Source organism: Haliotis rubra, unplaced genomic scaffold, assembly GCF_003918875.1.
Source record: "Haliotis rubra isolate DU_JTF1 unplaced genomic scaffold, ASM391887v1 Scf341, whole genome shotgun sequence".
Taxonomy (NCBI): domain Eukaryota; kingdom Metazoa; phylum Mollusca; class Gastropoda; order Lepetellida; family Haliotidae; genus Haliotis; species Haliotis rubra.
Window position 1 is genome coordinate 478,695 of NW_025767015.1, and position 18,246 is coordinate 496,940.

The 18,246-nt window shown below is 43.4% G+C and overlaps 1 protein-coding gene across 1 annotated transcript in view; it reads right to left on the reverse strand.

Annotated features, from left to right (window-relative positions):
• Window positions 1–18,246, reverse strand: part of LOC124284672 (ras-specific guanine nucleotide-releasing factor 1-like) — a 1,084,942-nt gene that overhangs the window by 439,002 nt on the left and 627,694 nt on the right. The window contains exon 15 of the mRNA XM_046720776.1: window positions 2,128–2,266. Coding sequence (XP_046576732.1) covers window positions 2,128–2,266 — 139 coding nt within the window. The remainder of the gene's footprint in view (window positions 1–2,127; window positions 2,267–18,246) is intronic.

Sequence of the window (18,246 nt, forward strand, 5' to 3'; positions counted from 1 at the left end):
AACACCCACCTTCACAAGACTCGAGGGGATCATGTTTTTTCAAGATTAATCGTCTCTCCTTTCACTAAGTACTTTTTATTTACACAAACATATGGGCCTAATAAGCATAAGGTATATGCACGAGAAATTGATGGAAAACCAATTTAATATTATTTCATAACTTATATAAATATACAAACGAGAACGAGATGCGTGAAGTACATAGCACAAAAAGTACCACAGAGCCGTGAATGCTGTCGCCAACGTGGATTCAGCGCTTGTAACGGCCTACATGGGACTCAGTGAGGCTGGCACCGGTCTATTGTCGGCTATCATGGCCGCACCCGTCGTCTTCTGGTTAGAAATAGCAGCCAGGGCGTCGGGGCTGGCGGGAATAGCTCTCAAATTCATTTCACGTTGGCTGCAATGCAATGCGCTGAAGCACGACGAGATCAGTGTTCTAGCCGAAGCCAAGTTGAACACGATCGATGATCACGTATCAACAGCACTTGTTGACAGCAAGATCACTGAGGAAGAGTTCCGTCTGGTCTTAGCAGAACTCGTGAAGTACCACAGAAAGAAACAAGAGATTCGAACCAAGGTCTGCAAGACGAGGGTCATCCACGAAGACAAGAAAAAAAGCTCATAGAACAGGGCAGAGAACAGGTCAGGCAAGCGTTCCTTTCCAAAACCAAAGAGATCATTGGAGATTGACGCTGAACTGTTCAATAGATATCAAGGTAAATCCATAAAATAATCCAATGGTTTCATGGTGTTCGGTAAAACCGTTAAAGTGGTCGGATGCCAAGTTATGGTCTTTCCGTCTTTCTTGAAAGTTTGAGCTGGTTCTACGTGGACTCTAAATCCGGTGTCGGACCTCCCCATGTCTCTCGTTATCCAGCTAATTTTCGTTCCCCGTCCACAAACAATTCCGCATAGTGAGACCCACCATCATTCTTGCTAATTTTTCACTCTGCAAGGGGGCGGAGTTTGACAAAATAACGCTTATAGGGGACCTGTAATAGAACCACTATTCCCTATACTACTCATAACCAAAGCAAAATCAAAGGGTTTAGCCCTTTACTGGCCACAGGTGCTGCTATGTGGAGGAATTAGGATTCAAAGCTCTGTATTTCTATGTTAAGTACACATCAACATGAGACAAAGTTAAACATGTAGCCATGGAAACACAAAAAATTCCTAAAAATCCAAACACACCACTATGAATGGACTCAAAATCAAACTTGTTGCCATGGAGACTGAAAACCATGAAATCTAAACACCCTAAATAGCAAAAGCCACTAGTTGACAACCTGGTCTTTGTGTATACAGTTACATGAAAGAACGAGTGAGTAAGTGAGTGTAGTATTACACTGCTTTTAGCAATATCATGGTGGGGGACACCAGAAATGGGCTTCACAAATTGTACCCATGTGGGGAATCAAACCCCGGTCTTCGGCATGATGAGCAAATGCTTTAACCACCTGGTGAACCCACCGCCCGGTTTCATGAAATAACATCTATTATTTTTTCAGAGATATGGTCCGGACAAAAACAACACTATGAACAGAGTCAAAGTCAAACTTGTAGCCATGGAAACCATACAAACAAAACAATTTACAAATTATAAATTCCAAAATAGCAAAAGAAATCCATTCAGACCATGATTAATACCTGTCCAAAATTTTGATGGAAAGTGTTGTATAGAGTTTTAGTTCTTTTTCATATCCATTGGGGGTGGAGAGAAATATCAATTGAGATTATGTTGTTTTGGGGAGAGAGAGATGTCCTGCACACTAAATGCTCCTTGTATTCTCACCATGGGATGCTATCTTCACATGAACACATGTCATAGGGTGTCAAGAAAAATAGTTGACTGGCTGCCACTTGACCAATGACATGGAAAACACTGATCAAGCCTGACCTTCAGCTACTCTGATCTTAGTAACCATAAATGAAGAAGTATATCACAGTGACAATCTTTTCAGAAATGTTTACAAAATGAGACCAATGCAATCTACAAATCAATACAACAGAAACTCTACACATAAATCATATCTGTCATATTTTTTTAAAACACTGTTTACTGTATCAAACTGAAAGTTTTGAGTGTTCTTTTATTCAATCTTATTAAAATGTAATCATAACCTTCTCTTGGATGCACGTGAAGATGTGACAACAGTGCCTGCTTTAGCTTGAGGAGGAGAGCCTTCAACCTGTGCAAGACTGCCACGGGGTGTTGAAATATTGATAGATTCAGCCTCAGCACTGCCACGCTTTCCAGAAACTGCAATACACAAAAACTTTTCTGCAAAACTGTTCAAATTGATAAAAACAGTGCAAAGGGACTGTAGCTCACCAGCTCAACAGCACCTTAAAATATTAACAAACACAGACACATTCACATTGTTCCAGTAAACCGAGGACTTAAAACTAACACTTAATTTATCAGATTTGCACCTAAAATGATGCCCAACAAAAGCAGCAAAATATTCCCAGAGGAGATGTTTTCAGATATAAAAGGATTCATAGTTATCACTGTGAATAATTCTAAGAATACCATTGCCATAAATCCTATATTATGGTTGCAATCATATAAAACTAATCTTCAGAATTTTCAGCAAAAGACCTTCAACAAAGATGTGTAAATAGGGTATGTAAATGGTGTAAGGCACATATATTTCAGCAGTCTGATCAAGACTTTAAACATTAAAATGTTTTCAAAATCAAAGTTCCAGAAGACATGCTTCATTTCAAACTTTTAACCCCTTGAAAATGAAAGAAATATTGTCTGTTGAATGTCCACATAAATGTTGGTAATGCTGTAAACTGAACAGTGTCAACTACAGAACACTGATCTGTTGCCAATTTGTTTGGTGTTGGCAAATCAACAAATGTCAACAGAATCAACAGTGAAGAACTCCTTACAATATTACATCTAAACACTGATTGCCTGAGAATTTTAAGTCCAAGGATTTGTGTTTTCTTTCTCTGTTGCAGTCTACCAAAAGGCTATCCACATGAGTTATCTTCCCTAGCAGCAGCACAGGAAACCATATAGTTTTTTCTAGGATCCCTTATAAAAATACTCTGGAATTCCTAGAGGATGGATGGGTGGGACTTAACCTCAAGTGTTAGAGGTAGAATTATTATAATTGTTGATATTTAAAGGTGTAAAACCAACGAATATGTACCTATAACACTTGAATGCCGAATCCCACATAAGGTCCCGTATTCCTAGAGTACCCCAAACACAAGTAAGGAATACAACCACAAACAACAGTGACTAAATGTTAATTGATAAGACAAAGAAACCTACATTATTTTTTTTGTGACAACATTTGAAAATCCTTCTTGCTGCTGAACATTATATTATGGTAAACCTACTATGTCAATAACTATGATTTTTGTAACTATACGCCTTGTTTATATGGCGACATTTGCACACGTGTGTAATTGTTTGTATATGTGTAAATTTGCTTATGTGAATATATTTGGTTGTATAAATGCAATTACACATATGCAAATTTTACTACCCAAGCAAAAATAGTCCTGGCCTGGGCCAGATGCAAATGTTTTACTATCGGTGAGTAAATGCTTATTTTTTGCTACCCCTGGCAAATGTGGTCGTATGAAATTTACAGAAAGCTGAAGATGAAGAAACCAGATCCTTGAGAACTTAATGACAATACAGCACAGGCAAACATACAGGCTATTAATGACAGTTATGCTGACATTACACCTCTTGTTAATAATGAAACTGAAAGGGATGAAAAGGATGCATCTAACATGGAAAGCAGAAAGAATAAAAGAAAGGAATCCACTGGAGGGGAAAATGAAAAAATGAAGAGAAGAAAAGAGCTCAGAAGACAAGGATGGAAGTAGCACTGAAATCTTTGATGGATGTATTTAGTGCAGCAAACGAGAGAGCTGATGATAAGGTTCTTGACCTTGAACGCCAGAAAATAGAACTTGAACGCAAAAAACTTGATGTCGAGAAAGGCAAGATGGAAGACAGTATGACGGAGGTGTAATGGTCAGAGGCCCTTCATCAAGCTATTCCTCGGCAGTCAACCAACAATCTTCAACTGAAGATTTTAGGGTAACTGATACTGAGGATGGAATAAGTTTCTACAATTTGTAGACTTCATGAATGGCATAAGACTATAAATGATTAAATTCACAATTATTTTAACTATTACTCAATTCTGTGTTCTCATTAACCACCATGAAGATTCATTGGCGTTTTGTTTCTATTTCTTAATTCTAGTTAGGTCCACTTTGTGTCTTGAGACAAGACGTTTTACTAAAGTGTTTAGTTTTCCTAATATCATTGACGTTTCTGTTGTGGAAGTTAGGTGTTTGTCCAGCCATATTCTTAGTGCTGTTGTACTCATCATGTTCAGTTGAGCAATCATGTTCTCTTATGAATAAAGGATTCTTAGATTTAGTGCACATTTAACTTTTTCTGAAAATAAGAAAAAGCATGGTTTTCACCTCCTGTTAGCAGCTTTGAATAGATACTGAAAGCTCTCGTAAATCATCCTTGTAGCTTTATGGATGATGCTGTTGAAGCCATGACTTATTATTCACTCATGTCAAATGTTAAGGTATCTTAACGTTTCGAAAATCATGATCCTGGTTTAGAGGCTATCGAAAGTGTATATTATAGCTAATGCAAGATGTCTTGTCAAATTGTTCTCTCAGGTTATGGTCAGTGTGCTGCGATATTGTATTGGTGTGGTAACATAAAAGAAATAATTACTTTTTATAAGAAAAGCTGGTGGTGATAAAGGAGCAAGCATACACTCAGAAACGTCGTGTTATTCACAATAAAGAAGCTGACACCCATAAATCTTGCTTTTCTTATGTATTCCACTTCTAAATGCCCTTCAAAGATTTAATTGCTTTTATCTTCACAAAATACTTTAACTTGAATTTTGAAACAAGTGTAAATGTTTACAAAAATCACCAGTATGAACTATATATAGTTTATTCAAATTAAATGTCTTCATAAATGAATAGTGTCATCATTGCAGAAAGCCAGTGCGATTTCATCATCGGATCCCTTTGTCGCCCCTATCCTGTACATCCAGTTGGTGGTCATTTTCTTCTTCATCTTCTTCGGCATCCCAAACCTCCCTGTAGAGATAGCGGACACTCTCTTGAAAATGTTGTGGAAGACAACACAGCATGCAATTACCGTGCAGGCAAATTTGACCTCAAAGTCCATCCTCTTCTGCAAACACTGCCAAAGTCCCTTCAAGCAATCAATCTCAGTCATCACCCCGGCTTGGCTGAGTCGATAGTTGAAGGTACTCTGAGCTGGAGTGAAGTTAGCGCTGCCAGTGTAGGGCTTCAATAACCATGACTTTTATGGGTATGCTGCATCACCAAGGAACACCAAGAGCATTTGTGTATTTCCGATGTTCTTCGACTAGTTGGGTACAAGAGAACCATCATCACTAAGGAAATATATGTCTGAGTTCACAAAGACATGGGCGTCATGTACTCTGCCTGGCCAGCCAATATATTAATGTTTGTAAATGGTCAGCAGGAACTGTACCAGTTGTGATATAAAAACCAAACCACTAAATCAGAATCAAATAATTGTTTTAATTTACCTCTTATTACATTTACAATATCTTACATTCCTATCTTTCTATTTCACTAAACTTCTGTCAAACAATCTAACACCCACTAACTGACAATGTCAAGGTGTCCTGCCTTATTAACGTATCGAAACGGATTAACTATAATTTCATGTCAGCTGTGTTTCTGTGAACCGTTCACTTGTACACAAACTGAAGCCAAATAACCTGTCTGGTTAACAGTACAATAAATCAGTACAATGAATAAACCATGAACTAACAATACATTTGTGTGGACAATCCTTTTGTCCATATCACCCTCCAATCATCCAGTATCAGTCGTGCCTACCCCTTGGAAGTGGCCATCATCTCCTTGGACTAGACTGCACATTGACTTTGCAGGTCCTTTCATTGGACACTCATTTCTCTTAATTGTGGACGCTCACTTCAAATGGTTGGAAATATATCAGATGAGGTCTACCACTGCTACGATCACGATCAAGCATCTTCGCCGATTGTTTGCTACATTTGGACTGCCACTCCATATTGTTACTGACAACGGAACCCAATTCACATGCCAGGAGTTCCAAACATTCTTGCGTCGCAACAAAATACGACACACCACAACTGCATCTGCCATCCGGCTACTAACGGACAGGCAGAAAGAGCAGTAGCATCTTTCAAACAAGCCATGAAGAAAATGAAGAATCAGGATGGTGACATTGAAGATAAATTACTGAGGTTTTTATTCTCTTATCGCATCACTCCTCACTCTCAACAGGAAAAACACCTGCAGAGTTACTCATGAAATGTACCTTGAGAACTCGACTCTCCGCACTCAGGCCAGCAATGGAGAATGATATGTCTGTGAAGGAAGACCCTCAAGACAATGCACCCAGATACTTTGAAGTAGGACAAGCTGTATTTGTCCGTAACTATGGTGTTTACGGTGCTAGATGGCTAATTGGCAATATAGTTGAAAGACTAGGGGACAGAAACTATCAGGTTTCTGTAGGATGTCAAGTGTGGAAAAGACATGTAGATCAAATCAGGTCAAGAGACATAACTACAGGATGTAGACTGCCTCTTGATCCATTCATTCCGCACATTCCGGACCAAGATATTTTCCAACGAGGAAGGTCAGAGAGCATGTTATCTAGCAACCAGCCAAAGCAGGCAGAGAGCAACCTAGCACCACCTCTAATAGTTGTTCAGGGGAAGAGTTTGACTGCACCATGTGGGAAGCCAGCTGCGACACCAGCTGCTGTTGAAGAACCCCGTCGCAACCCTCCCAGAGATCGGAGAAGACCAGCCTGATTCAGTGACTTGTAATAATGAAAGCGTGTATTGAACGCTAAAAGTGTGAATGTGTTCATTCATTGTGTTCTGCAAGATATTGTGCCAGTGAACAGTATTAAGTTCAAATATGAGTGCTACAGATTGAACTCTAATTTCTCAAGTGCAGATGCACATTTCCTTTTGATGTCATGGACATTACATTATTTGAGAAGGTGACCGAGGACTTATTGGTCTTAAGAGGGAAAATTTTAGTTTTGTTTTGTTTTTGTACCTCTCGGAGGAAATAGTAAAAAAAAACTAGAGGGGGTGATGTAGGATATTGGTCTGTAATGGTTGTTCCCGGCTGTTAAGTTAGTACTGTCCGGATGTTAATCACGGAAGTAGGAGAGCGGAAGCAGTGCGTTTTTGTCTGTTGTGAGATGGCGACCAGTAAACGATGTCAACCAATCTTGTCTCTTGTTATCGCTGAGTAGTTCAGGATCGAAGGGTCTACGGACAAGTACACAACAAACACCTGTGGGTATAATGGAACAGTCCACTGTCTTGTGAGTAGAGTAGGGTGAGCCTGAAACAGGTTCGTTACTGAGAAGTTTGATTGTGTGTAAATAGAACTGAAATGATTGAAGCATATTATATTCATTCAAGAAAAGGGTTAAGTTATCCAACTTTGAAAAGCCCTCTCCCAATAATATGATATGTACAACAGAATTTAAGTGAGAAATAGATATGTACATATTTGAAAACATTCTGATTTTCAGTAATTGAGAGACCTGCATGGCCATGTAAGATAAGATTAATATCAATCAGTGATCTAATTTTCAACAATACTCTCTAAAGATTGTAACAGTTTGTGTCTTTGAATAGTATACAATGGACATTCAAGGAAGTAATGAAACCATTCTCACATCCATGGCCACATTGACATGATGCATCATTTTATTTATATTTATTCTACATAATTAAGTGTACTCACCATATATCTTATATCATATGAATAGAATTTAGGTGCACATTTTTCTTTCACATGGATATAAGATTTAAATGATGCAACAGAGTCGCAATTTCTAATAGATAAGGAAATATTATTCCACATTTTAACTGCTCATGGAATAAAAGATGATGTTGATTACCTCAGTCTTGTACATGGTTTGGCTAAAATTATTCCAGTTTTTTAACTCATAACTTGTCCGGTTGCCTACTACAGTTTGGAGTAAATCCTGACTGACTGACTGAGTTTGGTTTTACGTCGCTTTTAGCAATATTCCAGTAACATCACGGCTGGGGGACACCAGAAATGGGCTTCACACATAGTACCCATGTGGGGATTCGAACCCGGGTATTCGGCGTGACGAGCCAACGCTTTAACCATTAGGCTACCCCACCGCCCCAGTAAATCCTGAAGAAAAACTGGTGTTGTTCTATTTAGTAGGAACTTTAATTTCTGAAATGCTCCAATCATTTTAGATGTCATTTGACAATGTTTTCAATATGATGCGTTAGACGAGAAGGTTAAACCCAAAGTTTATGAAAAGCAACCGTTTTTATAAAGCAGCAATCAAAATTAAAATTAAAGTCTTTTCGGTCATCTTTCAAAGTAAATATTTTAGCTCCAGTTATTTTTTCTTGTGTTTTTATTTGGACTATTCCATTATAATGAGTAGGTAACAGGCAGTAGCTAACCTGTGCATTGAACCGTAAATGTTGTTGTTTTAAGGCTTCTGGGAACTGCCTGTCTGCGTAATGGGAGGACACCAGTGGGAAGGTTTAACCTCACTGTGCCCCCTAGCCATAAGTTATGACAAGGGATTTAGTGGGGGCGTGTTATGACAAGATATTAACTGTCTCTGAGCCCAGCATTACCATTTCGTTTTAATTTGCCCAAAACATACTGTACATTAAAACCAGCTTATTAAACCTTATTTTTGGGAGAAACCAAGTATGTTGAAATTTTTACAATTATTAACAAACCCATCCAAAGATAGTATTGCAAAATTATGTAAATACATTAAGTCTTTACTGAATAAAGAATCGAATCAAATCGAATCGGTACAACAAATTTCAGAACAGGCTGTACTTAATCCCTTGTTAATCCCCCCATTGTTAGCTAGTAAACCACACGTAACTGCTTCACACCCTGAAACAAAGGCAGTGGGCACAGTGAGGACACCCCAGTGGGAATGAACCAAGTATTTTACAAGTCCAAGTGAAATTGCAGAAAAAACATGTTCTGTAATTGCTTTCCCAGCACAGTGGGACATGACATTAGTTTTCATTAGATGATATGTAATGTTTAGCATCAATAGATGTAATCTTTCTGCTATAGTAATAGAGGAAATGATTGTCCTGGACCAGGTCCAACAAAGCCTCTGCAAAGCCTTATTTCCCAAATAAGGCTTTGGTCGGACCCTTAGCTCTTGCTGCCATTACCCCTACTAGTAAAATGTCCCCGGCAGCCACAATTCCCCAAGGGAGAAATAGAAATGTATTGCGCTTCCTCCCAAGGGGAATTGTGTATCACATCACACAAAGTTGCGACGGTGGGATACGAACCCTCATGTACAGCTTGCGCAGACTATACATAATGGGGTCGCACCACTCAACCGACTGAGCTACCGCGGACTTAGCTGAAGTAGGTCAGTTTAACGGGTATTGTATCACGCACCCACGCATCACGTGCTGTTGACAGGATCAATAGTCCTCTGCCTGGCCCATCAAGTAGTACAAGGTAGGCTCGTCTGCTTTCATGTTCACTTTATCTATGTCCACGTGCCCGCTATGTCACGTTGACCTCGATGAAACAGTTTAATGTGAATCGCCTATGATCTCTTTGGTGTTCGTAATAAAGGCTTGCCGGGCTTTTTGTATCCCCTGTTCTATGTACTTTTTTTTCTCGTCCTCGCTTATAGCAGACTTACGAGACTTGGATCGAATCTCTTGTTTCATTTTGTCATATTTTGTGAGTTCAGAGAGGATCAAACGAAACTCCTCCTCTGAGATTTTGTTGTCAGTGAGTGCCGCTGAAATACGGTCGCTTACCGTGTTCAGCTTTGCTTCAGCTAGAATTCTAATTTCATCGTGTTTCAACGCCTTACGATGCAGTCTGCGTGATGCAAACTTAAGCACCAACCCTAACACCCCTGTCACCCCAGCTGTTATTTCAAGGCCTAGCACTATAGGTGCGGCCACGATGGTAGCTAATAACCCAACACCTGCCGCCCCTAGTCCCATGCTGGTTGCCATAAGGGTAGTATCAGTCCCGTCCACGGCATTGAAAGCTCTATGGTACTTCTTATATAGTGCTTTCCGCTTGTCGCGGTCTTGTTCTAGTTGACGTTTTACATCGCATAACTGTCTCAAGCGGAACCCGTCTACGGTTTCCAGGGTCTTCACTACTTCATCTATGCCTGGGTACAGCCCCATCCTATAATATATATTACAAAAGATATTTTAATTGGGTTTCAGTTAACAGTCTATCAACTAACTTGAAACTTATAAGGAGTAAATCACTGTTTAGGAAAATAGTGGAGAAGTGAATAGGTAACTCTGTATCCACACGAACCCCATAGTAGGAGGGGTTTATTGAGTAGGTTATAGAACCTGTTGAGGGGTCTGTTTGTATGATGATACGGTAACGTCGGTTATTGTTCTGGGTACTCCAGTGTACTGTCACCCCGTGTAAAAGTTGTTGTTCTTTACTACCAGAAAAATCACGGATATAGAATTCTATGATGAGTGTTGAACCTGGGGTCATACCCGGAATCTGCACGAAAAAGGCGCATCTATACAATAACTCACCCACCCCTTGGAGTGCTAACACACCGGGTAAAGGTGAGGTTAGGCTAATACTTGTATTACTGTCCGGAACGAAACACGAGGGTATGGTACCTCTATTTCTAATTTCAGAGATATACCTTTGTTCATTTAATGTGATATAAGGTGAGGTGAGGTTTAAGTTGATTATCCATTCTGGCTCTTTAAAATCTAATAACGGCACCCGCCTATACACGTTGTCTTTCAAGTGCAGGATGTATAAGGTGTCTTCCTCACCAGGTTGATCGAATCCCTCCGTGTCCCCTAGATCGTTAAGTGTAGTGTTGGGGTGAAGCCAAGACATTGTTATAATACTATTACGATATAATTTCCAACTGGTTTTCTGATAATAGTTCAGGGGTGCACTTCAACCCCATGAAGTGTATGTTGTCGGGTAGGAATATCTTGGTTAGTGATATAGTGTCTTCCACGACCACGGTGACACTCTGCAGACTAGTTTTGGAGTCGACACCCACCCGCACGTAAACGTTGCAAACGTGATACTGTTGTTGTTTCCCCCACCTCAGTTTGACCCCCTTCACGATCTCTACATCATCCCGCGATGGTTCCCCTAGGTAGACTTGGATGATCAGTGTTGAGTTCGCCGGTAGACTCTCCAGGATCTTGACAACGCCTTCGAATTCAGACACCAACTGCAATACCACGTTTTGCATGCCTGCCTTACTCGATAGCATGTGGGCTGCCATATTGTTGAGTGGGCTGATGACTACGCTACGTCTCTGAGTCGGGACGTAAGCCACGAGCAGGGTTCCGTTGTTCACGACTTTGTTTAGGTGGTTGTCTTTGTTATCCGTGAACACGTAGGGGGAGCCGAGCTTAATATTAAGAAACCAGTCGGCTTTATCGGGTAATAACACCCACTTATCATCATCGGTGAAGACGAGCGTATATGGGTTGTTTCGGGCGACAGTAGTGCTCTCAACATCGTCTAAGTTGAACAGTTTAGCCCCGAACGATGGGTATATTATCCAGTTATCATCCCCGGTGGTGACTAGGGTGTACCGAGTGTTGACTACCGCTCTTGTGGTATCTACTATATCACTTAGGTTGCTAGTACCACCGGAGGGGACTTCAACGCGTTTGTAAATACTGTTTTTAAGCTGCAAGGCGTACAATTTACCATCTACTCCGGGGTCGTCGAATCCGCGTGTGTCCCCGAGGTCGGAGATCCCCACGTTGATGCATTTTTTCAACTTCATTCCGGGGCCTTGTGCGCTGGTCATTTTATGTGCAGCGTTATACTGAGGTATCCTATATTCACGAGATTATGATTTATATCTAACACCGATATTATCAGCTCAGGGATGTTGCCCTGGGTTAACCTCTTATACTGCCGCGGTGAAAACGACTCGGTTCTGCCATCGTTGTATTTCTCCGTTTTCACCGGTACGGCTCTCAGTATAGTGGAAGGATGGCCCCCTTGAATGTTGTCCGTTGTGCTAACCTGGCTGAGATGAATGCACAGCTCTCGGTACGGTACTAGGTCGGGTAACTTCGTGCCTGTGGCGGTAGTCGTTGGTTTTATCTCGTCAGGGCGATATACCGAAAGTGTCCTCATAGAAATGGTCGACCGAGCCTCAAGGAGTTTCTTCCGTTGTTGATTAACACCACTGTACCGTTTGAGTCGTTCATCTTGAGTTCGGCTCCTAATGGTTTTGAAGACCTCGTCGCTTAGAGAGCACACGCTGTAGTAACCGTCAATTATCTGGTTGCTGGCGCCACCTCTGAACAGTTTATTGTTGCTAAGCGTTGATGTTAGTCCATCGTGGTAGGTAGGTGATATCGCACAGTCGCGACTTCGAGTTGACCCGGCGTGTTATCGATCGCGTGCGTCAGCTGAACGGCCTCACCGCTCGTTATTCCTGGAAGTGTTATGTACATGTTAGAGTATATATGCTCATTATATAATAGTTTTAAAATGTACAAGCCGGGAGTGTTTTATCCTAAACAGGATGTAGATTTCCCCCACATGAAGATCGTGGTTGCTCCTGGGTTGTATTTCAACACCCAGTTCATAGATGTGTTTGATAAGTATAAGTTTTCGGTGACTAACGCTAAGGTAGTTCACGCTTGGTTCAACAAACCGATGCAGTTCTGGCAGAATCAACTCAACTTCGCCGTGTGGTGTGCTACAACGGGGTGTGGTGTGACATTGACCGACACTCGGCGTGGACCGCTGAGTCAGTCTGTGTTCACGTTTCACGTGTACTACCAGGTCAGGCGTATCCTCAAAGAGATCAGCACCCCGCTCCCACAGGAAAAGGCGTGGAACCCAGTAAACAACCAGTGCGATAGGCGGGCCTCTGAACGTATTTGCAGCGAATTCGAACTAAACACGAAGCCGGTTGGCGTTTGCGGGACCGAACCACGGGTTGGGTATCCCCATCGTTCACAACATGCCCATCGTGGAAGCCAGCGAGAAGTTGAAAGAATGGGGATACAAGTCGTATCATCACCTCACAACCAACGAGTGGGATGACCGTTACATGGCTTTTCGACAACAGTAAGGATTACAGAGTCTGGAGGTTTGAGCAGGGGCAGCGGATGACTGGAAAAAGTTCATGCTGGACACATCGAAAGGGTTTACTTTCGTGCGGGGTAATCAGGTTAAACGACTCAATCGAGCGTGCGTGTGAAGGCTGTTGGGTGCGCAGACGCAAAAGCGCGTTCAATATCCTAGGCAAAGGGACTGCTTACGGCGGCTCAGAAACAGTTCGTTGTCAACGTTGAGGATGCTATCAATGCTCCAGTTGATCTCGAGTGCCATCAAAGCGCTACCAAGGCGTGTTGGAATACGCCAGGTCGAAAGTCGACTACGTGTTCGACGTGGGACTGTACATGGCTCCGGGCGATATGCAACTGAGAGTAAAAAAAGTGGTGGGCTACAACAACGAAATAGTCATAGCCACGGCGGGTCAAAAGTTGGGCGTCAACCTCGATGTCAACGTCCCCCACGTCCCACCACCCACGACCGGTGAAACGGGTATAGTGGCGCCATCCCCGGAGCCTAGGGCTCAACCAACACCACCTGTGGGGTCACCCCCACAGCCTGAACACGTTCAGGCGTCCAATCAACAGCACATCGATCGTAAAACAGCCCTGGTGGTTGGTGGGGTAGCTTTGGGACTTATTCGGTTAAAAATTCCTTAGCCGCTACGTACACCAAACCCACCACGGTGACTATGGCTGCCCACAGGTTTTGACTGAGCCACGTGGCAGTTTTAGCCAGAGCGCTCAGCAACCACGAGACGATGCTACCCAGGATGCCGGGTAGGGCTTCGGCGGCCTTACCAGCCAGTTTAGCCAGGGCTTCCCCGAGTTTTTTTATCCAGGATTTAACACCCCCACTTGGTTTGTCACCACTTGGAGGTGTGGGGGTACCGCCGGCAGGCGTTAATGACACCACCAGGGTTGATATGATGAAGCCCAATGCAGTCAGAATGCTGGCGATGGTGATCCCTTGCTCCCGGAACAGGATTCGGATCCTGTCAGCTAGCGTGGTGTCTTGGTGGAGGACTTCGATCAACGGTTTCCCGCTACGGCTGACCTGGGATCGAAGCTGGTCTCGGAAGGAGGATGCCGTTTCCAGCCGGGTCTTCCTTTCCTCTTCAAATTACGTATTCGTTCCTCGATGGTGGCTTTCAGAGACTTCGTCCTCCGTTTCACCGAGTTTGACCTTTCATGGGGAAGGCGATATGGTCGTCTATCGCGTCCAGTTTGGCCGTGTTGTTCACGAGATGGCCGCGAATGGTTTGCATGGCCATGTCCAGCCCCGCAGTTCCCGGCGGTAAATTCGAATCGGGTAAGGGTTTGTCATGGTAGGTGGCCAACAGCTTTTCAATGTTATCAGTCATGTCTTGATCCGATGTGGCGCCCTGATGTCTTGCAGATCTTGAAGGGGAAGGGCTTTAGGCCGTGCACCCCGTAATCTATGAAGCCTAGTTCATCGCGGATAAAGTCACCCCATGGCGACTGCGAGTGTTGATAAAGCAAAGCGGTTCTCTGAGTGCGCTTATTCATGAGATCGATCTCTAGGTGAGCCCTCAATGCATAGCGTGCCCTTGCCATCGACAAAAACTTGGAATATTCTCGCCCCCACGGCTCTCGTAATTTCTATCCTCTTTTAAACCATCGTAAAACCGTTGACGGCCTGCTTCACGAGTTCGTTGCCTTGCGAGAATGAGGTTTCATCATCCTCGAATGTTAGGGCACTATCATCCCACATATCATCCATAGGTATTTCTTCATGACCGCCTTCAGCCATTATTTAGTATTAAAACTTATATATTTCATTTATATAACAATGTACGGTAGAAAACTAGATCCTTTCAGAAGATCAAGAGAGCCTCTAGGCATCAAAGCAGTGCGCCAGTCGGTGACCATCACCAACAATCCCAGCAAGATAGACCAGAATCAAAGCGCTGCTGGTTAGATTTCAAACCTTGGCGCGAATGACCTCATTGTACCAGGCACTGTTAGGCTGGCGTTCAACATCACGTTGACCTCCGACAAGCGAAAAGCGTGAGCTAGTGCGGAGCGTAGGTCGAGCCATCATCAAGAAAACCACCATCAAGATCACCGGTAGCGAGGTGTTGAGCATCGGCGACAGCGGCGTCTTTCACTGCTACAAGGACCTCTGGAAAGCGAGGAGAACAGCGTCAATGATGTGTATCAGGGCATCAGCAAATCGACCAGGTCGGCGCATTGGGTATGCCTTCACGGCAGACCAGTTATCTAAGATCACGGACGGTGAAAAGGCCATCGCTCAAGCGTCACGGGGAACAGGTTCTGCGTGCGCTTCGACTTCGAGTTGCTCACGCGGAACAGCGCCGTTTTACCAGGCAGCTGGGTGATAGGCTTGAATCACGAGCTCACATTTAAGCGACTACAGCAAAGTAGTGTAATGCGCCCGAACGGCGATGAGGCTAGTTACACCATAGACAACATCTCTCTGGAGTTCGACATGGTCACTAACCGGAGCTGGCCAGGCAGGTTTGAAGTCATTACTTTCGGGGAATGTGGCCATCCAATACGATCGCATACTGAGGCATAGATCCATCGTGCGGGATAAGAGCGACACTGTGTGGAATATCAACCTGAGCGTGCGGTAGCGATCGATGAAAGGCATCCTGATCGTCCCGTGGAGGAGGATTATGAGCCGTTCGGAGGGACAGCGAAGTTTTAAACCCGAGATTGAAAAGGTGGAAGTGACCATCGAGGGCGTGCCCAACCAGCTGTTCAGTCATGGTATGAGGGCGTACCAGCAGTGGGATGAGATAAAAAGCTACCGAGCAAACTCCCATACATAACCAAAGACCTGGACCTATCATCCGTGCAAATCGGTGAATACCTGACCAACAAGTGCAGCTGTGGTTGGACATGCGATCCACAGATGACGATAAACTGCGGTAGCGGCGCCCGCGATAGACAACGGTAGTGAGGGGATTACTATCCAGATTACCATGAAGGCTCAACCCGGCTGGCAAGTTGAAATTATATATATGCGTTATTATGAATGGCGCAACTTAATATAGACAATGGGAGATTCGTGCAAGCCATCTACTGATGGCGGCAAGCCATCATCTAGTAGGCAGTTGCCTACTGATTTGCCTGCCGGCGGCATTGGTTTGCCACGCGACCCACACTGCGCCATAGTGTGCGGGCAGACTGGCTGTGGGAAGACCGTTTTCGTGTTGGATATGTTGGAGGGGTACTACAGGGATGTGTTCGACCACATCGTTATCATGTGCCCTACTCTGGGTATGAATAAAACGTAACGGAAAGACCTTGGGTGATGACGGACCGGACGTTACAGAGTTGATCCGGGCCACGTCTACAGGACTGGTTGAAAGCTTACCATATGAAATTTAAAGGGAGTCGGCGTTGTTTATACTGGATGACTGCAGCGCTAATCGCGAGATAACAAAAAAGAAAGACATGCTATCGTACCTGGCCTTCTCTGGCCGGCACGCAAATCACAGCGTCTGGGTGCTAACACAGAAGTTCAACTCGGTGTTGAAAGACCTCAGGGAGCAGACGCGATGGGTGGCCTTATTTCACTGCAAGGACAGGGATTCGTTCGAGGAGTGTTTGAGAGAGAACGATGTGATGAGCAAATTAGAACGGGAACGGGTGAAGAAACAGCTCGCTGAAACTAAACACGCTAAGCTCGTGCTCAAGACCGACCAACCCGTGGCCTATAGGGTGTTTTAGCTTAGCAATGCTTAGCAAAGCTTAGCAAATGCTTAGCAAAGCTTAGCAAATGCTTAGCAAATGCTTAGCAAAGCTTAGTATAAATACTTAGCATTTAGTTATAGCTATGGCATTTGAAGTGTTTGTCGTGTTCAACTTAACCTTTATTTCTCTGTGTTTCGCTTATATCGTATATTATATAGTTAAAACTAAAACTTACTTATCACATTATAAGATGGAGTGAGAGGAATTGCTCGAACAATTGTTGGTACCCCAATCACCACAGGTGGACGATGATAAGCGAGAGAAACTGGTGGCGTTGGCCTGTTGGTGGCAAAGCCAAACATTACTTTGGGGAGTACACTCCAGATAAAATTCACAAAATGTCAGCCGAAGAAATCGATAAACTGTACGCTAGATACGAGGGTAGACTAGGTGCAGAAATGACAAAGACAATAGGATCGGCTATGACCCAGATATACATTAGTATTGCGTCATACTTACTTCCCATCCCCCCGGAGCGCCGACTTTACCTGTGGGAAGACCTCGAGAAAGACCCTTTTATCGAACTCGCCTTGAGCTCTATTAGCTGCGAGCTGTACCACAAATACGGTATGTTGTTAGCCCCGGTGACGGCGGCGATTATCACGGGAAAGCATTGTCAATTTGAGAGGAAAAATAATAATAATAGTATAAAGGATGGATGCTGCACAGGAGACCCCCAGGGTGGAACCCCAACAACTGGAGGAAACCACCAGGGAGGTGAACCCTCCCGAGGAGACGGTGGAGACCCCCACGTTGGGGAGACAGTAACCAGGCAGAAGAATCCTAAGAGAGTAGCTGCCGGTAAAAAACGGTGGTGTAACCAACATAAAATTATCAAGGTGACCCACCCGTCTCGACTATTGTTGGCTGTATGCGCAACTGCTGCCGTGGCTATCTCATGGTTATATACACGACACAGTGAGGTAGACCCTCACAGTGAGGGAAACCCTCATGGGGATCCGGTCCCACAATTAAAGGTCAACCCGCATATCATGCAATAAAATATATATTTTTATATCATATACATAATGTCTGAGGGGAAAACGTTCGTCAACGACGCATACCACGCCACCGTGGTCGCCAGTCTAGCCATAGGGTACGCTCGGTTGACCAAAATGGTGCTTAAACAACCGACTATCAAGCTAGATTTCAACCTGCAGGATATGGGTATGCTCATAATGAACCTTGGTATGGCGATGGCTACAAAAGACATCCTAGTAAAACAAGGGATAATACCTGAAGATATTATGAAATAAATATAGGATGGCCACGATAGCTATGATGGTCGGTGGTGCGTTAGTAAATGCCC